We start from the raw sequence: 21,368 nt of genomic DNA on the forward strand, positions 1-21,368 counted from the left end.
CCCGGCCCGAGCAGGCCCGGCCCTGCCCGGCCCGGTGAGGCGCCGCTCGGGTCCGCGCGTCCTGCGGAGCCGCCAGCCGAGGCCCGCGGGAGCTGGCGGGGAAGGTAAAGCGCGCCGGGGTGCGCGGGGAGAGCTGGTGCGGGGCCCGGGCGGAGCGGAGCCGGCGGCGCAAAGCTGCGGCCGCCGGAGCTGGCGCTTCCTTGCTGCGCCCCTTGCCGCCTGCCGGCCCGCTGCCCTCGGGGCGCCTGCTGGCCGCGCCGCTGCGGGGCTGCAGGAGCGGGGCTGAAGGCGGCGAGGGCTCGCATCGGGACACGTTTTATTTCTCATGTCACCCCTGGCACCGATCAAAAGTCAGGGCAGCAGCAGAGCTGCGTTTCGGTGCGTTGCCTGCCTCCGGCTCTGCGTAATGTTTTTGCGCCCTCACTTTTCAAGGAAGTTGTATCTCCCAGAGCTGGAAAAAATTGCTTTCTCCTTAGTAAACTTGACAGTCACAAAGACATCGATTTTGGTGTCTTTCTGCCGCTTGATCTCGTTCCTCTTCGGGGTGTTCTCTGCTGCGCTGCATTTCTGCAATTTACAAAAACATCTTTGTAATAAAATGTGGTGATTATCGCTCTGGAATGAGCCCTTTGCAGTGTCAGCAAAGGAAAACCTTACAACTCTGTGCTAAAGGTGGARCAGTCAGTCAGTTAGTTTATGAGGACCGCAAGGTACAGCCTTACTCAACAGTTCCCCAGGAAGTCGGTGCAAGAGCTGAACACATCAGCTTGTGCCAGACGTGTGCCAAAACCACTCTTACACGAGTTCGACTTTGATTTGTAGTTTGCGAGGAAAATTCATGAGAAACTTCTGCTAAAAACCAGCGACTGCCGAGGAGAGTTGCGTCTGAAAAAACTTAAAACACTTTCTCTAGTTATTTAAATAGCACCCCGGCTTGGAAAGAGCGGTTAGCCTAGATTGGGCTACGGCGGTTAAAGTTGCTAGAGCAAAGAGCGTTGTTAAAAGCTAAATTAATACTTCTGACACGGAGTTTTTAACTTGGCTTTGTAACTTGTGGTGGTGGAGGTAGTGTGTGCTGCCTTATTGAAGATGGCACCAGAACCTGTGTGTTCATTTTTGGGCGTTTAGATGCCAACCTAATTGCCTGTTATACTTTTCCTCTCTAAGCGTTGTTGAAGACATTTAACTGCATTGCAATATGCTGTTAACGGTATAAGACTTCTCACAATTACTGAACTGGTCTTCTGCAGCCTTTTGTCTGTTCTCCAAATCTATACTCCCAAACTAAATTGTAAATGAGGAAATTATAAATTTGAGTTTTATTAGTCAAGCTAGTCATTAAAAGCAAAAAAGAAATTACAGGAAGGAAGAAAAAAAGGCGATTAACTGCTAGCATCCAAAAAAGCTTGTGCTATGTTGACATTCCACTCAAGATAGCTTATTAGAATTCAAACAATAGTAAATCTGTTAAATAAAGATTTCATCGCCATTTATTACAAGAGCACGTTCTCCACAGCCCTTTATCAGTCTGGGCAGGGAATTTTGGTATCAGCGTTGAACCGTGTTAGTTCAGTTCAGAATGAGCTTGCCCTGACTTGATTTTACTGACACACACAAAACTGCTGTGCATTGCTATCTAGGTATAACACACCAAGAATCATCCTGAAGCTGTTCTTATTCTTTGGAATTTTATTTGGAGTTAAAATGAGTTAGGAAACTATGGATTCAAATGATAATAATGATTTTATCATTTTTATTTTACATCATTTTTCAATTATTTTAATATATGAGTGTTTCTTTCTCAGTTGTAAATTCTCTTAATTACAAAGTCTTTTGGAATGTTAGGACTTTCTTGTAACTAACTTTCAGTAATAGGAACCCCCTGTTTCTTCTTTTTAGAGTAGACCTTGTCTAAGATTTGTTAATCTGTCTCTTTATCTGGCATTCATAAGAATTACTAATCCAACGTATTTTTAGGAAACAAAAGCAGTGGTTTTTAATTAAAAGATGAATGTGCTTCATACATTTAGTTGTTAATGCGGTTTTAATTTGCATGTGTATTTCTTTGGAAGTGCATCATTTGGGTGGCTCTCAGCTGGGATTGGGGTACTTTCCCCTTACCACCATCAATTTCACACGCTGGTAAAGGTTAATTTAGGTACCTCAAGCAGTATGTCATGGTAACTGTGTTGTTTGCTCCAGGGCTTCCACTAGAGTCTTCCTAGCTAAAACTTTAGAGGGAGTTTATGTATTACATATCAGCAGAAAAAAGTCATTTAGTGTTATGTGAGAGTTACAGGTCAGGGAATGCCAGATCTGCTCGCTGTCCCTTTTGTCCAGTTTCAGGAGGCAGGGTAATATGCAAAATAAAACGGTACATTTTATTGATCTGATAACAGCATTTTGAAGCCCCCTCTTTTCTTTTTGTGGTCACTATTTGAAATCTGACCAAAAAGAGGAGTCCAATGAGACAAGGAGATAATTGCTTTTACCTTTTTTTGCAACTCGGTCTCTGATAAAATCCTGTTTCTTCATGCCTGCCATCTTAAGTCGCACCAGTTTGCAAAAGAAATGCTGTAATGCTTGCTGGCTTATCTTCCTTCTGTAGCCTACTTCCTTAAGAGGTTTTTCTAGACCCTTCTACAATGTAGCCTTTTTGATGACTTCTCTTCTTAAGTCTTTAGGACTTATGGTCATTTAAGTGATACTTTCTGCCGTCTGAAGAAGTGTACTTTTTGAAGATAGGACAGAATCTTACGTAAAGACTCCTTACATCTCTGCACATTTTATCTTGGGTAGATAAAATGTCATGCAGAAATAAAAAGTTCTGCTTGATTGGTTATCAGTTGAAAACAACAGTTGATGAAATCATAAACAGGATCTGTACAGCTCAGTATCACTTTGTTAATCCCTACTGCTCAAGTGATGAGGCTCAACATCACTTTAAATGCAGAATGCCGAGGGAAGTTGAATACCATGCAGTTAGTTGTGAGGTTTTGTACGTTGTGGGAATATAACAACTTCTTCAGTATAAGATGCATGTCTTTATCTATCTTTGCTAAGGATTAGTTTTATATTATTGATCAGTTTTGTATACAAAATAGCATGCTTTGAATTATTTGAAATTTTTGTGGTTGCCTTGCATGCTTAGTGGAAATTCTTCAGAGCTTTTTGAAGAAAGTAGATCACAAAATGAGAAGTTATCAACTAAGACTTATCTAGTAATATTAGATCTTATAGTAGGCCAAGTTGTTTTGCTTGATAATATATGTTACAAATTGTGTAGACATAAACATGAAACAGATGAATAGGTAATGGCTGTAGTTCCTGCACGATTTATCAAAAGATTGTATTAAGTCTAGCAAGTTAGCTATTACAGTTGTTAAGTCCCAAACCCCTCACCACTATTTGAGTTTTGACACGTTTTGAAAGCTGGGGGTTTGCCCTCGGCATCCTCCTGTAGTTAGGGAGCTCTGCTACACGCGCAGAACTGCAGGGGTAGAGCATTCTCGGAGAGGGCATGGAAACCTGGCCTGAAGCCGCCTGATAGCGTGGAAAAGGGACTCCTGCTTTTAATGAGCTGTGTATCAGAATCACACCGAATTTGGTAAAGTTAGCCTTTATGGCTGAATCAGGAAGGCCTTTATTGGTGTCAGTACAGGCTTTATTTGGCTATTATAAGATAGGGTTAATTTATAAACCTGCATGGAAAAAGGGACATCACTCGTGTAGCCAGCAGTCTTAAGAGGTTGGGTAGCTTTTGGAGGTGAAAGGTGTTTGGGGCACAACTTGCACACAGTCCGTCTTCTTGCGTTGCATTTTACGAGGCTTTCTTGTCATCTCTCTCAAAATGGGAAAGCTGGAAAGAAGATTTGGTGAGGCATAAACAATTATATGTAAACACGTGCGTGCGTGCACTTCTATTTCTGGCATCTAGGAAGTAACCTCTGAAGTGCTGTGGTATGTCTGCACAGGAGGGGGTTGGGTTTTGACCTGTGCCAAGTGAAAGTGCTGTTGGTTAAAGTGAAGTTGATCTGTTTTTCCTTCGCTTGACTTCTCGGGTTCACAAAGTATTAGGTGTGCCAGCCAGGCCCATGTTTTTGTAAGGGTRTAGGACAAGAACAGAAATTAATCTGTTTCTAGCAGCAATTTTTTTGACCTCAGTCTGGGAGTTGACTTAAATTTATAGAGAATTGCATCCATAGACATGATACTTCTGTTCCAATGAGTTTCTGATATCAACCTTGGTGAATCCAAGATGAATATTCAAAGTTAAATTAAAAGKTTTTTTAGTGAATCACTTTGGGCACTTGAGCTGACCACAAAGTGGAGTGTTGTACTACATAAAGTATGGTTACATAGAAAATGTATGTATCGCTATTTATTGGAGAGTATGAAAATAAATATGTAAGTCACAAATGAGGCACAGCATTGGAAGAGATCCTCATTTAATTCATGGTTTTAAATCTACCGTAGAGTTGATAGTGCCTGTTGTTTCTGAGAGGCTTGAGGTCCTTTTCTGTTTTTTAAATCTGCAGTTTAGTATGTTGGATAACTAACAGGTTTCTTTGTTTTTGTTTTTTAACACCTCTTTACAGGTCCTTGATTAACAAAATGAAGCCTGCTAAGCTGCACTATTGGATTCTGGGTTGTTTTTCCATGACGTTGTGTTGTGGCTCTACTTCAGATAAATTCCTTCTAAGGTAAGTTAGGAGTTCAAAAGAAGTCTCTGGCATCTTGGTTACCTCTTAAATGCAGAGCACAGATTTTTGCATTGTAGTTGAATTTTTGATCAGAGTAATTCTTGCTATATTATGTTCTATTTTTTGTGTGTTATCCTTTCCTTAGGGACTGGTAAAATGATGCACCTACATTGCTGGAGGAGGAGAGGAGGTGTTCATGCCTAAGAAAAGGCATGAAAAAAGAGGGAAACCTAATTTATTTGTGGAATTTACAAATTTTATGGTCTTGCTTTAGATGGATCATTCAGTCTCATGACATAGTAACTGGACAAAAGTCAGAAATAATTCAGAGAGAAATGATAGAAACCTGGAATCACCCCTCTGGCATGAATCGTGTGAACTGTTATGCTGTACGCTGTTACGCTCTCTTTGCTTGCTGTTTTCTCAGTACCTTTAATTTTACATTCCTTTCTCTACAGCATCCCAACTATGGCTGGATCAGTAGTGGGCAGCTTTTTGGTAGTTGCTGCGCTTGGCAAGATGTGGGCTTGAATGTGCCTGGGCCATGGGGCAAGCTAGGCTCCACATCCCAGCCTTTCTTGCTGAATGCTTAGATTAGGAGATAAACATTTCTTCTTTCCATGCTTTGGCAAGAAAATAGCTAAGGGTGCTCAGATCAGTGCTGAACTTTGTGTAATGGGTGAAATGCAACCTTTTGGTGATTTGGACGCTATGTTGAAGTTTTTTGGATCCCCAGGACTTTGGCTATGGCCTAGCCATCTTGCTGCAGAGGCTGCTCTAATTAGATGCACAGTGCTAAACTGCACAGGGCAGGATAACTCTCAGGTCAAAAAAAGGGAGATATCCCTGAAGCTGGACAGGTGTTCAACATGACTTTCCTTGGATTACGGTTACGAGCTTAAGACCCTAAAACTTTCTTTCTTCTGGTAACCTAAATCCTTTTTCTGTTCTATCTTTAGCCAATAAAGTGTGTCCTAGGAAAATTTGATTTTTTTTAATCAAGGACATTTTTTAAGCAAGGAAATCAACTGCTATATAATATTATGGAATTCTTCTATTCAGATTTTCACAGCAACAGTAAAGATCAGTTAGAAGTGCTAATGGTTTTCGTTGTGGCTGTGCCTGATTTGTTCCAGACATGTTCAGCTAAATTATTTTAAAAACACAGATAAATGCGAGTGGTTAAGAGACAACGTGGCCATCACAAACTAGCAAAGCCAGAGAAAAGACTGAAATGTGATGTAACTTGAGACTATTTCTACCTGAAGTTGAGGGATAATTAGCTTTCTCAGATGATTGTGTGAGTGCTTTTATTTATTTATTTATTTATTTATTATTAAACCTCTGCTAGGTACTAAAAGGACATGTAGTAGCTTCCTGACAATTCTGTACATAGTGCTGTTGGCTTGAGCAAGTTCCAGTTTTGTTCTTGTTGATTAGGTTAAACTTGCAGTTCTATTTAATTACTTAATGTGGTTGCTTACTAGCTTAGTATGTGTATTGTACTTTATGAAGCAACAGGGTTTTTTTCTCCACTTCTAGTATATCCAGATTAGGACTGCTCAGAACTGTTGGAAAACAAAGATGCCTCTGCAGAAATGCCAAAGACGTGATTTAGGATTCCCAAACTTAAACAAAATTTTTAAGCTTTTTGCCCTGCATAATAATAAGATGGTAGTGGTGCCTCTGTGAATTATACACATCTTTATTCTAAGAGGCTTTGAAACACCTATGTTTTTGTAAAATACAGGGTATTGCTTCTTTAGCTCTTTTTTAGATAACCATAAGACTGTGTCACATTTTGATTATTAAATATTTAAAAATTATTTACTTTAAGTGTTTAAGAATGCAGTTTGCGGTAAATATCTGTGAAATCATAAACTAAGCATTTGCTGAGGTTTGTTTGCTTAGTGCCCTGCATTTTACTTTCTTTAATTTTTTTAGCCTGAAAGTCTGGTGACACTAGTCTGATCAAACTGCACCTCCTGCAGTGTCAACTACATTGCTTTTGCTTGTTTGAAGTCTCTGTTTTGGAGCAGTTACAGTTCCAAGAACGCTATATACTTTCTTTTCAGCTGATATACTCATCAAGCAGAATTAAAAGATTCTTGACATACTRAACAAAGACATCTTTTTTATTGTTGTAAGAGCTTGCCAGTAAACACTCTCCGAAATATAAAACAGAACAATACTTTTTCCATATTTTAAGACGCAGCAAACATATGGAGATAGGATGCTAGAAGGGAAATTTGTCTAACAATAAGGGGATATTTGCAAGTTTCTAAATATGTTGCTTGTTCCTGCTGTATTTATAATTCTTGAATACTGCAATAGAAACTATAAACAGTAACCAACTCTAAAATCAATGTGTTATAGAAGTAAGCATTGTGCTGCTAGCTGGAGGTGGCATTCTTTTTGAAATGCTCGAGAAAAATAGATTTATTTTTCTTTCTCCAGTGACAGTCACCCCCATACCTGGGAAAAGCTGTATCTTGCTCATCATTGGCCAGTGACTGTTTGTAAGGTGAGATTTTTGTCTTTCATTTTCCTTTATCCTGACAAAGGGAGCTTTGGAAATTGGACAATATATGTTTGAAAACAGAATGAACAAAGCCCATTAGGTGTTTAATACTGCTTACACCCTTATATCTTTATAAAGGCATTGGTTGATCTTGGTCCAACTTTATGCAACTTTCCCCGCACTCTAGAGTAGCGATAAACAACACAGGGTTGTGGCATGTTATTGGTATAGTAGTCAATGCAGGCCATACTGTATAATAAGCCTTAATTGCTTGTTATATGTTCTTTTGATGTCTCCTTAGACCTAGACTTTGGCCAGACAGTGCAGGGAGACTTGTGTGCCTTGTCTGACTGAAGACAGCAGACTAGTAGATGAACAGTCTGGTGCACAATTAGGTTTAGCTATGTAATGTTGGCTCCAGAATTTTAATGATAACTTATCAAATATGGATCTAATCAGGAAAAAAAGAGATCTGAAGTTGTTCTGGCAGGTGTCTTTGAGCACTTCTGTATCTGGGGGGGAACAAAAATGAACTCAACGTACTGTCAAGCACAGCTAAGAGATGCAATTCTTATGTTCCTTTTGCTAATAGATACCTATTACCATCTGATAAGTAGAACTTTTTTCTTATTCAGGAAATACTTGAAAGCCTTGAATACTTGAAACCAGCTAGTTAAAAATAGGCTGTACCTTAAAAAGGAAAATGTGATCGGATTTACTGACACAAAGATGAAGGATCCTGTGGGTAATAAAGAGAAACTTCAGTCTTGGGCAAATGCTTGCTGTCTGGAGCCAAAAGATCCCACTTCTGGGACATTTAGGGTTATTTATCTATTTATAATATTAGAGTCTTACTTTTGTGCCACAGGTACTTCTTTATTTCTGATTCCTTTTTCTGGAACTATGTATAAAAGCAGTAGTGGCAAAACTTACATATTGCTAACAATTTTTGTGGCGAAGTAGGTGTGCTTTACATTGGCTAAACGTGTGGGGGGTGTGTTGAAGAACAAACTCAGAGGTGAATGACTAACTGAGGCCAAGGAGCAGCCCCTGTTCTGGCTTTATGTTTTGTTTTTGAGGGGGAGGAAGGGAGATTTGATGCACTTTGTGTCTGATTTTGTGTTGAGCAAACATCACTGTTACAGACTGACAGAGTTGTTGGTGTTTTGAAATTTGTTTTGCCTAGCATAATTGGGCATTCAGAGTCAAAAGTGGTGGCAAACCCCTGCTTACATGAATAAAAAAGGCAAACTATCAAAAAAACCCTTTTTCCTGTGATATGTTAGTGCTGGCTACTACTCTTAATTCTAGGGTGGTGCTGTTGATAAATGGACAAATAACCTTTATGACCCTAAAGTGAAGACACTGGAGTGCATGAGTGAACATATCAAGTATCAAAAAATGTAGATTTTCTTACACTTTATGTTAATTCCTTTTGATATTCTGTAGTAGAAGATGGACAGAAACATTCCAAATGAGTGGAGAAAAACAGAAATTAATATCATGTTAAGTGACTTTTTGTACTATTTCACATCACTGAGTCACACAAAGAAACTGACTGTTCAGCTCTACTCCTGTACCAGCTTTCTATTTGTTAACATTGTATATTAACTTAAGAGGAGTTCCCAAATTCGGCTATGGGCTTTTTTTTTTTTTTAATGTAGATTCTTCTGCATCGTCAGTGTATTCGTGTATGATTTATATATGATTGCTATTTTATTTCAATGAGAAAATACTTCAAGCATCATTCTTCAGTTTAAAACTGCTGACCACATTGAAAGGAAAAATAGCTGGGTGAAGGAAACTACAAAACCATGCTTTCATAAACTGTTTTATGCAAGTACTTATTAGTGTTTATACTTCCTGTATAAAGGAATCTGATTATATACTGGGCAGTTTGCTGCATGCTGTGCTCTTGATAGGTGTGTGGATGACCTACATCTTAATTTCGACCTGTTTTGGATATCTGTATGTGGGAAAAGATTTTCAGGCTTTCACAGGAAAAGAAACGTAACTTCATTTTTTAAAATTAGAAGACACAGTTCACATGCCAGAAATTTGAGAATATACATCTATAAGCTCTTCCTGTACTTTAAGCTGTAAGTAATTGTGTTCAGCTGTTTGTTTTTTTAATTACCTACTGTGTTCTGCACAGTTAAACTGGAAAGTATATGTTTTATAATCATATCTTCTAAACTAACCTATTAAAATAAAACTTGGTTAACTAGTGAGAGTCATGAAGGCGGTAATTCCAGGACTTAAACTACTGGCTACTACAGTAAAAGAGTAAAGGAGGGAGAGAGATGCTCTTCCTCATCATATAAGTAATTATAAATTCCAGTAACTTATAAGTGAACTAAAGTGACTATGTCATTGTAAAAGACATTTGAGATCCAAGAATTGAGCTTGGATGACTTTAACAACCCCATAATAAATTGTGCCTGTAGTGCAATTTATTAAACTTCATGTGATTAATTTTTTTGTTATTGTCCCATTAGTTGGCCATTGTGGAGTTTTTGTATGAATGATAACTCTTTACATGAGGTAGGTGGATAGAGTTGCCTCAACCTGTCTGCTTTCCCTAACAATTTCACATCTGATAGAAATGAAAAATGCTTTGCCAGGGACAGACTTGGACTTTCTGGTCGCAAATGAATGTGAATCCTGTTAGATGGAAATAGTAACAACTCAAGGGCAAGAAGAGGGACTTTTTTTTCTCTTGGAGTTGTGAAGATCTTTAATTCAAGAACCAAAAAAGGGAAAAATTTATTATTGCAGCTTTTGTGTCTTGGAGATTGTAAAAAGAGAAAAACTTCTGTAGGTGCTTCTTGCAGGAATACAGTAGGTGTGTGAAATGGGGAAAATCAGATGCAAGTGTGTAGGCTATTCAGTTCCTGCTCTTGTGAGAATAGGAAGGATGATAAAGAAATGGGTTGTAAGCCATGCTGTGGTCTGCTTTGTACTGCACATAGATGCTGATCAAATGGAAGAATCAAAGAAAGGACAACAGAATAGCCTGGTGAGCAGAACAGCCCGTGTTCAAGTTTGGATATAGTGTTAGCCTGCAGATTATTTTATTTTATTTTTTATTTTTTTTAATGAGATCAAGGATTCTCCTATTTTCAGGCTTGGGTAATAGTTTCATAGTAAAGTCTTAAAGGAAGAATAGAAACACTGCTTTGTTTGATAAAAATAGAAGTAGTCACATAATACAGAAAGAATTAAAGGGACTAAGGTGAGGGCAGTACAATACTCTCATCTAACATATGATCAAAAAGTTTCTTATATTAGATAATAGGATACCTTTATTGCTTTCTTAGTTGTATACAAAGCCAGCTATTTCTAAGTAAGCCCAGCTCTTGACATACACTACTTTGCAATGAAAGAAAAAACTTCTTCCTAAGTGCTAATATAACTCCTAAGATAACTCTTAGTCTCTTCTTTAACCTCTCATTAAATGAGAGACAATGTGTCATGTCTGTTATCCTTATAATTATTCCCATCAAACCCTTGTTTGCTGGAAGACTGTGCTGAGGGGACTCTATCAGCATGAAGCAAGAAAGTCCTTTTAAACCTAGTTCCCATAAGAAACCATGTTATTTAGTAAAGACAAAGAGCTAATTTCTAGTTCCGGTGTGAATTATCTAGTGTGAATATCCTATCTCCAGTTTTATAGTCTGTGGTCTAATGAAACCAACTTCCTTATGAATAATCTCTCTTTTTAGAAACTTTTGTGGGTCTTTGTTGTTTTCTGTCATGACAAACACATGAAAGGTTTTAGCTTATCAGCTTGCGCTAGAGAAAAGTGTTCAACAAAAAATGAATTTGTTTAATTTCCATCTTTCCAGAATTTTTCCAGTGTTTTTTTTCTAAATTCGAGCCATTCAGTCAGTGATTAGTTTCAACCCAAGGGAGAGTTGTGGAGGAGAGGGAAGAACTACAGAATATTCAGGAGAGGGGAATTGAAGAGGGGAATCTCTGCTTTTCAGCTTCAAAAGAAAGAATTTTTCATAGCAATTGCAATGTTTTGTTACAAAATAGCACTTAAATTTGTTCTTAATTAAACAGCTAACCTACTTAAACAAGGTGGCGGAAAGGCAAAGCAGGATTAAATCTCACCTCCCAGAAGCTGACATTTTATTTAAACTTCTTTGGATATCTGTGTATGATCCAGTACCACTACCCTCTCCTACTGACAGGCTGCCATACCGAGGAATTCAGAACTTGCRCAGCTCTACTTCTGTGATACCTTGGTGCAGTTTCGCTGTTAGCATTTGAGAAGCGAAAGGAGCTGCCAAGCTTCTGGCAGCAGCTGTGCAGCCAAGGTCCTGCTGTTACAAGCAGACTCACCTCCCAGCTGCAGCATTTTCTCTCAGCGTAGTAGGTAGGTGCTGTCAGGGCCCACTGGTGCTTTTCTCAGCGTTATAGATCATATGCAATTCGTTTGGATTGGTCTGATTATCATATTGCTTTAAAATGGGAGAAAACAATATTCCTTTTGTTCAAAGTAACCCAAATAGGGAAGAATCTCCRAGGCCCAATGCCTGCTTTAAAATACACGTTTATAACTCCATTTCAAGTCAACAGTTGCCTGAGGTTGCAGTAATCCTTCAGTGATTACGTGAGTGTGTTTGCAGAAATAGCAGGGCTACCCAGCTTGCCAGATTGGTGTTTGCTCATTTTACAATATTGATTTAAAAAGAACATTGGAAAAACACTAGTGCTAAAGTTTGAAAGGAGGATGAGTGCAGCTGGCCACAGAATGCCAAGAGTGACCTAGTGTGGTGTAGGCTGTGTTGATCTAACCATTAGCCAGCATACGGTGTCGTAGAGGGAAGAGGATGAAATGTGTAGAAGAAACTGCCAATTGCTTTAGTGCCATGATAGGGGGAATTGGTGCCTGGCATCCCACAGAGGCAGAGGTGAAAGGATACTAGGTCTTTGTTCAGTTCTTGTGCTTTCAGTCTGTTTGTGTGTCAAGTGACTTGAGGAGACTTATACAAAGCCTGAAAACAAGCCAGAGGTTTTTAGTGTCTTTCCAGCGTTGGCAGGATTGTGGCAGTGCTTGTTTCTTCGCTTGCCTGTGCATTTCAGGGCAATAGTTTTTAAGTCTATACCACACATGCCCTTGAGTTTTTCTGAGTCAGCTGAGGGCCTTATCTGTTCTTTGGGGAGGTTTTAAATTAAGACATTGGCAGTCTGACCACATTTTCATAATTTAGCTTTCATTCTGGCTGCAAAGTATGCTGTTTCCAATTAGAACCAAAACAGATCCTGGGTCTCAACCTGAACCCTAGTAGTAGCAGCTGCCTCAAGTTTCAAATGCTGTGGGGTTTGCCATAGCTTGTCTGAGAATTGTGTTTAAGGTGGCATAAGGAGCATAATGACACTGTGCTTGTTCCCACCCTCGGTAGACCAAGGYGGTTAGCTGTCAGGCTGTAGCTCAGGGGATGATGAGCAAGTCACTGGCTATTAGTGTGTTGTAGCTTGACCTAGATAACTCTTGCAGCTCCTCAAAGCTAGTGTCATGACAGGAGCAAAGTTGTTAAGATTCTTGCTGTGCGTGTTTGCTGGAAACCTTTCAGGAATGAAGCTGGTGCTGGGTTTAATTGCTTCTCTTTACTGGAGCGCATTGGTGGCAAGAGGGGAGAGGAAGGAAAAGGGCACAGAACRAGACAGGCTTTGCAGAGTTGGCGGTTTTGCTGCCACTGGCCTGTGGCATGTGAAAGGCAATTAGTGAGATTACAGGTCTCTCTCTGCTCTTCTCTACGCTCTGACCTTGCTAAAATGCATAATGACATAGTTAAGACAGGATGTAAAATGCAGAGCTGAAAAGAAAAGCTGGTGTTTTGGGGAAAGAAGGCCTGAGGAGGCTGTTATTTAATGGATAAAATATTGATTTTAAAAAGCCATAATTACTAAGCAGAATAATCGGGGGAAAAAACAGTAATGGTATTCTGTGATATGTGAGCATAAAATTTCTTTTGTGTAGTCAGGGATATGTAATCTAATCTAAAAAACAGTTGATGTGTAGGCTACTTTTCCCGCATTATCAGAAGTTTTATATGGGGGCTTTTTTTGGTGGGAGTGTATGTATTCTTTTCTCCTTGCTCTCTTCCCTCCTTCCTAAAGTCAAAATCTTTAAAAATGCATTCTAACCACTTTGCTTGAAGTAAGCAACCTATTTGATACGTACTGTGGTACCTATCTCATCTTGTTTTTTTCCTTCTGTAATTCTTTCCCTTTATAATACAATAACAAAATACTCCTGGACTTTTACAGATGGTTGTGTGCTTGACTAATATTACAGTTTCTTGACACATTAAAATACATTGATTTTGATAGCTCCGGACTCCTTGGAAAAGTCTGATGCTGAGAAAAATACTGAACACTGGCAGGCAGAATATCGCAAGATAAATGTAGATTTAAATCCATTTGTGTATTATGGATCAGGCTATCTTTTATGAACTCAGAACCTGTCCTTTGTCTTATTTTTACCCTGCTCACTCAGGATGTTTTCTGGTATTCACTTGATGTACTTCAAAACTTTAGAGCCAGTTGATCTCAAGTGAATGGGTTAATCCATGGCAGCTTCAGGTAACTGGAGTTCACCAATTCTGGGACAAGTCAGAGCTCTCATTTTTTCACTGGTACCTTGAGCTCTTATTTTCTCATTAAACCATTGTCCCTGAACACACACAACAAATATTCTGTGTTCTTGTTTTCTACAGATGAGTGCTAATGATTGTCAAGACCCTCCAGAGTACTGGACAATCCATGGACTATGGTATGATCATAGAGTGCTTTTATTTCAACTTGGGAAAAAAAAATGAAGTTTTGCACCAGGATATTTAATGCTTTTTCTGTTGAGGGCTCAATCAATCTGTTTTATCTTGTGATTGCTTGAAACAAAAGCCCTCATTTTGTTGGAAATCAAAAACTTATGTTTTGTTATAAAACTGAAATACATTCCTGCATATCTCATGACTCACTGAGCTCCTAAAATCCTATTGCCACATAAGCAATTTACTTACCCATCTCTTCATAAAATCACTGATGTTGTCAAACAAAAAGGGAAGTATGTTTTCCCCTCTTTCTTTCTCTCCCTGAGTACACAGAACTTGTTAGTGTCTCATGACTGCCTGTGGCTTTCAGAGTCTTAACTCAGCACAGATATTGTAAAGGCATAGGAAAAATGTATTTGCTTCCAAGAAATCAGCTTGCAGGAGCTGATATGAATGGCAGCAGTCTGAAGGTTTTCATAATGACAAATAAGGGAAAAAACTCAGTAGAGGAGGTTGGTGAGCTCTGTGCCCTGGAAGGATGAGCAGCATTACAGCTAGATTTCAGTGGTGTTTAGGTGAGACTTGCAGAGTCGTCACATGGCACAGTATTTGGGGAGGTCAGCTTCACTAGTGACGTTATGTGCAAGACCCCTCCATATCATTACTCTCCCCTGTATGTCCTTTACACAGGAGGTGAGTGATTGGAGGGCCTAACAAAGCCTCTGTTTTTTGGGGAACGTTCTGGCTGTGATTAATGTCTTGAATTTTTACTCATAAAACACTGTGAATGCTGATAGATTTCTTGCATTTTTTTTTAATCAAATTCCCAGTTATGATCCTGCATGTTTAAAATATAGGCTAATGATACATTGTCACCTACCATTAGTGATTTGTGAGACATCTTTTTTTCACTTTTTTTTTTTCTTTCCTAGGCCTAATAAAGCTGAAGAATGTAATAGGACATGGCACTTCAATGTCACTGAGATTAAGGTATTTATTTAAATCAAAACACTCATACCGAGTAGGGCTGAGTGCAATTACTTTTGCACATCCTGTATGCAAAATCTGTAACTCATAATGTATCACTCTTAAAGCAGTTTACTGACAGCTATGTTCTTTTAAAGACTCCAAACATTCAGTGTGTGCTTCTGGTATTACTTGAAGCCTGCAGTGCCTATGATGATCAGCAGCCCTTCGTACTTGATTTTGTAGATGTGTGGTTTGACACGTTCAGCTACTTTCTGCAGAAAAAGTCTAGAGAACATAGACTGTGGATCTCCAGTGATAACAAGTACCTGTGAAAAAGAGATTACAGTTAATTCATGTTCTTTGCAAATCATTTTCTGCTGGAAAGCCAGAACTCATAAAATAGGACATAGTTCAGAGTACATTTTGTATGTGTCTTCTTCCAGGGCTGTTACTGAGCATCAGCTGTTTTAAGCCCTTTTCTTCTGCTGGGGCTGCTAAGAGAAATGAAAGTCCTCTCCAATATCTCCAAGCATAGGCACAGATAAGAAAGAGAGGAGGAGCGAAAACTGCAGTGCATTGTCGTCTTGTAGAATTCTTCCTTTTTATTTTATATTTTATTCAGCTGTTTTATAAACAGAGATGTGAGAGTTGAGCCTACAAATGTGAAAAGCTCCATGATTGCACAATTTCTGCAGGACAGTTGAAGGAGGCAGGGGATCAGTATTTTAATACATTGTTTCAGATATTTAGGTATTTGCACCTACCTATCACCTCCAACAACGCCATTTTCAGAATATTGTGGGAAAAGGGCATCTTTCCTTTTTCTGCCAGTAAATGTTTGTCAGGGATGCTTAAAGATGAGGCTTCTGTTTTAGAAAATGTATCAATTTATGTCAATTGTGTAAGAAATAGCTTTTGAGCTCTGCAGGTGCTTTTCATTATCTTTGTTATTTTTAGGATCTTCTGTCAGACATGAGACACTATTGGCCTGATGTGCTTCATTCATCTCTGAATCGCACCCAGTTCTGGTGAGTTCAGACAACACAGTATTTTGGATATTGTTTTACAAAAAGTATATATGAGTTGGGAGTTCTTCAGGTGGAATGTGTACACTGTGTCCAGAGAGGAGCATATGCCTGAGAAGCAGCCTCCTGGACACCACTGAAAGCAGTACCTCTTGACTTCTCAGTCTTATTTAAAAAACAAAACAAAACAAAAAAACCCAAAAAAACAAAAAAACTCTTTTCTTGCTAGAACGCTTGCAAAAAGCAGCTGTTAAAGAGGGGGTTATTGCAGAGCTTTTTGAGAAGTGGAACTTGGAGAGAGGGAGAGAATGTGTTCTCCTTGCCCCCAGGGAGAAGAAGCAGCTGCTGTTGACATATTTAAATCTGAATGGCAGAAGCACTGCTGGGATGTCGCAACTAGCTGCAGGAACAGCTTTTTGGTCTCTTTACCCAGCTTCATTGTGCTGCTGGCCTTTGGAAACTTTTCTTTTGGGCTTCCTCGCAAAGGAGGGAATSGAAAAATAAGATGGATTGGATGGTCCTGGCTACTTTTCTGCAGGCTTCTCTCTTATTATTTATTTTTCTAGTAGCCTAAACGCAGATCAAGTGGGCATTTGCCTAGAGATCAGCTTGCCAGGCTCGTGAGAAGGGAGAAGGAGATTTTGATCTCTCCTGACAACAGTACTGTTTTCCTTCTCCAAGCTTCTTTGTCTTTTTGAACAGTTGGACACTTGGACTGAAGAGAAGTGAGTCGTGGGTATTATTTGTGTTTGCACAGGCTTCGGTTTTAGTGCATTATTTTAAACTAAAAGAAGTGGCAGTTCAAGTTAATTTGCTGCCTTGTGAGCTGGCATCAGCCAAGGTATGGGTATGCAATTTGTTCTTCCAGATCTGCTGTGAAAGCAGTAACATCAGATAATAAGCAGAGTGCATAGCTAGGGGCAGTATCATCTAAAACTATCCCAGCTATTCAGTTAATTCAGTGCCTGGGGAGCTTTCCTTTGGATGACTATTTCCTCCCTGTATCACTGGGAAAAACCTTGAAGGGAATGGCTGTCTCTTTTAGTCTTGTCCTCACTCTACAAAAGGTCCCAGTCCTCAGTCTTAAACTGGTTCCACAAGTGCCTTATGACAGCCTAAACCTGTAATCCTGTCAAAAGCACTTTCAGGTACTTCTCCCGCCACTCCTTTATTCTTGCACTGTGCCAGGGAGAGCATGACTGCCTCTTTCAGTGGTAGCACCAGTCTGCGCTAATTTAAACTGTTCCTGGAATTAGAATAAGAAAAGTGTCTCCTAGAACTAGCACTGACCATGCTGTGACCACCTGTTCATGAAAACAAGTGATTTCATATGAAATAAGTGCATAGCACTCTGTGTTTTACTAATGGAGATATTTTGGTAGGAGGCAGATGTGAGCAAATATAATCGAACTCTTTTTCCTTTCAGTTCAAGGCTAGCTAACAACATTTATTTCAATACCTGGAAATATCATTAGTATAAAAGCAATACAAAGCAGATTATAACACTGTAACTAATACTTTGATTGACAAAGTAATTCAGTCCCTTTTAGTAAGGTGAAAAGTGCACTGTAATTGGCAGCCCTAATTGCAGATTCTGTAAATGAAAACTCTTGAGCCAACTTAAAGCCAATAAAATCCTGTTGTACTTCTTATTTCAGTTAAAAATACGCTATTTAATTCTAAGTTTAAAAAAAATCTTTTTTATTTTAAAATTCCAGTGTGACAGAGATAAGAATCTGTAAGTGGAACTAGTTGATAAGATTTTCATTGTTGTAGACTAAAGACATGTTAATTAGATAAAGAGCATAAGCAGTGTCAAGCAAAATGGATGCTGAATATCACAGCATATCACATCAGGGTTTTTCAAAGACTGTTATAATTACATAGTATCTTTCTTCCTGGATTTACCTCTGACTGTAATCCTGGYTCAATGGGTGAGCTGAGGAATACTTTCTGGGGATTTTAGGATGGCTGTGGGTGCCTCTGTAAAAATAATTGCGTGTCTCCGTTCACCATGTTAACGTACAGACTGTGACAATTGCCACCCAGGAGTTTGAGTTGTACAGGATAGAATGCATTAATACAGGATAAGGGTTATATCTCAAGATTTATAAACTGAAAGCATCCCTTTTAAAGAAGTTTTAGATTAATAATCTTTTGGACCATATCAAAATTTCAGACCAAGAGAACTCCCTTCAGGATCAGCTTACATGTGTGATCTAGTGGAAGGAATCCTCAGACTTTAGCTTATAGGACAGCTGGGTGTCCCTAATCCTCTGCATTTTTGTGGGTAGCACTGCTGTAGGTTTACAGATCTTTCTTCCTACCCTAATAATAAGCCAGTTTTCAAGCTGGGTGGTTTCTACAATCCTCAGACCCACCTAGCATGCTTCCGACTTTGTCTGCCGCATCTGCATGACTTAATGCTTGGGGAAACTCAGTCCTTGCTCTACACAACAGGAAGCAAAATATCTTTGAGTTTCAGCTTCCTTTCCGCAGGGCTGAACTGTACCAGTTTCATTCCTTTGTGTTTTTGCAGCCCCTTAAGACTTCATTTGTAGAACTCAGCCTTGAGCAGTGCAAGCGTAGCATTTATCCTTAACAGTGCTATAGAGAAAATGACAGAGCTAGACAAATTACACAGTAGAACCCAATTGAATACAGTAAGCCCCACTCCTGTGTGCCTGCCAATGTACTTGTGTCCTACAAGGAGGGAAAAAGTCCAGCAAAGTTCTTGACTAGCGTATGGGCTCTGCACTAATGCCTTGCCTATTAATATGAGCAGTACAGAAGGGTGGATGGTCTTTCTGAATACAGTAAACTATGTTCTGTATCCACATGCCACACACACATGAGCTGAGGCTTAAGTGAAATGACCTTGTCTTCTTCTGGCCCACATGAAGGACTTGAATAACACTGAGGCATTAATTCTTTTGATTTCTGAACACAAATTCTTTTTCTTCTTCCCTGGAACCTGTAGCTCCTCCATTTCCTACCCACTTCAGTTTGCATTGAAGTGGAAGAGGTGAAGGTGAAATTTCATATGCGTGTGCTTAATTGTCAGAACCGGGTGCATATTCATCACTCTGCTTTTTCACATGGCTCTGCTGCAAAAATCTGAGTCACACTGTCAAAGGAAGTGTCATCTTGAAGTTGCTGTAATTGTTTTGCAGTGACTCTGAATTAGCTCTCCATTCTGGAAGCTGACAGTACTGATTTGAAAACTTGGGTCGTGTCTGCTCTTGGCCTTCCGCAACTGGTGAAACATTGGCATCGTCTGTGGGTAGCTCTGTGTCTTTTCATTTTGGGAACCCCACAGTCCCATTGCCTGGGCCCTGCAATTAGTCCTAGCTGGACCAAACCTCTCCAATAGCAGTTGCATGTCAGCAGTAACATGCTTCTAGAGCATCATCAGATCTGTGGCTCTCTGTGTCTGCCTTCTTCCTGGAAACAGCAGGAAAATTAAAAACAAGTACTGTGGAAAGCCTGCAAAAGATGGGCACCACATTTTATCCTTAGATTACACACATATGTGCGTATAATCTTTGAAATATATTGGCATCTTGCATGCAAATCCTTGCCTCCAGCTTCTTGCTGTTCCAGTTGCCCTTTGGATTTGACTGTTGTCTGCTTCTGGTCCAAGCTAACTGTCCTATATCTCTTGCCAAATTTGCCTCTAAAAGCGCTTCTATCTTCTTTAAAATTTTAGTCTCCTTTCTCATCAGTGATTTCAAGTACCTTGTCAGGAAATCTGCTGTATGGCCAACTTAAAGTGGAATTTTCCAGGCAATAGACAATTCACTGGACAGGTATTATATGCTTCCATTTGAACCAGACATACTCCAGTTAAAACTTGTTGCACAGTTTTGTTAGTTCTCTGTAACATAAAGCTAAAAGGGCTACCAGGTACCTACTGCAGTCAAAACTGTTTTATGGCTGCTCATGTCCTGAACAAAGAAGTCAGGTTCAGATCAGATGTGTTACAGACAAGATTAGAACACTTCACAAGACTGAATTTGTGAATGTATAGTGAAAATCTTCCAGTAACCCACCTTCCCCCCTTCTTCAAATCTCTTGGGCCTCTGGTTGCTTTATTCATTTTCTGTTCAAAAGTAGTGTTCCAATTTCTCTAGTTTCAAGGATAACTTCTTTAAAGTGCTTTAATTCTTTAAGAAGAATCTTTAGTTTTCATTATGAATGGACAACTCAAAGGCATGCTTTCAGGTGAAAAATAATTGGCCTTGTGCTGCTTAGCTTCTCCATGATGTATTGAGGCATCATAATGTCAGGGAATGCCCTGGTAGGGGCAGGCATTTGTGATTAGATAATAGTTTTTTGTGCATGTCTGCTGAACTGACACCTATTTAACACCAGTGACGCATGAAAATCTGAAAAAAAAACCCTGAAACAAAACAACAGATGTCCATATTAAAGATTATACTGCTTAGTCTTTCAGCAGACTTTAGAATTCATAGGAATATCTTTGGAGCTTTGCCCCATTTTTTCTGTCATATATGAGCTTATATCTGTCATAATATTGCAAGAAATGTTTTCTTTTGCACTCTGTTCCGTGGCATTAGTAGATCTGATAGTGTAATAGATGAAAGACTTCGGAACAGGCCTGTCTGGATACAGCAAGGGGCCAAAGTGAAACTTGAGGCAACAGTCCTATGCCAGCAGCTTGTGCAGTTTCACTGATCCACCCAAAATAAGGGTCAGATTCTTCAGTTCTGAAAATTTTCAGTGCTTTGAAGTTCAGTTAGCATAAAAGTTCCACTAGAAATTATACAAACAAAGGTTAGAAATACGGACTTTTGGGGCAAATTCTTACTGTTCTGACCTCCAAACATCTCTTAGTAATAAAGTAAGAGAACTTTGTATCACTTGAGTGTGATACATATTTATTTCATAAATTTCTTCATTTAAGTATTAAAAAAAAAAATAGCTTATTCAAAAGGAAACCCCTCAGAAAAAGTGATACATTTTGGACTAACTTAATCTCAAGAAGCACCTGAACAGTCATCTTGGCTTGATAAAGTTTTGTCACGCTCTTGTGTCACAGAGTTCTCTTAGTCAGCTTAAGTGTGAAGTAACAATTTATTCCACATCATTATCTTATCACCTCACCTTGCAGTCTTCAGCCTTAAGAAGATAGCTATCTTCTTTTGAAGATATAGAGGGGGAAAAAAAGAATGTTATCCTTTACAGGTGGAGGGCTGAACTATAAATAAGTGACTTTTTGCACAAATATGCAAAATTTACTGCAAAGCAGAATATTGACTCTGGATATTCCAGGCCCATAATAATATTCTAACCATAGAACCATCCTCTCCTTTCTCTTCCACCATTCTTATGTTAATTTGAA

The 21,368-nt window shown here is 39.2% G+C and overlaps 1 protein-coding gene across 1 annotated transcript in view; it reads left to right on the plus strand.

The window, feature by feature from the left end:
• The first annotated feature begins 6 nt into the window (after positions 1-6).
• Positions 7-21,368, plus strand: part of RNASET2 (ribonuclease T2) — a 29,325-nt gene continuing 7,963 nt past the window's right edge. Inside the window, exons 1-6 of the mRNA XM_026062797.1 lie at positions 7-104; positions 4,599-4,703; positions 7,161-7,227; positions 13,956-14,011; positions 14,942-14,999; positions 15,936-16,006. Coding sequence (XP_025918582.1) covers positions 4,615-4,703; positions 7,161-7,227; positions 13,956-14,011; positions 14,942-14,999; positions 15,936-16,006 — 341 coding nt within the window. The 5' untranslated portion in view covers positions 7-104; positions 4,599-4,614. The remainder of the gene's footprint in view (positions 105-4,598; positions 4,704-7,160; positions 7,228-13,955; positions 14,012-14,941; positions 15,000-15,935; positions 16,007-21,368) is intronic.

The sequence above is a fragment of the Apteryx rowi genome, unplaced genomic scaffold (assembly GCF_003343035.1).
Source record: "Apteryx rowi isolate R43461 unplaced genomic scaffold, aptRow1 scaffold_193, whole genome shotgun sequence".
NCBI lineage: Eukaryota > Metazoa > Chordata > Aves > Apterygiformes > Apterygidae > Apteryx > Apteryx rowi.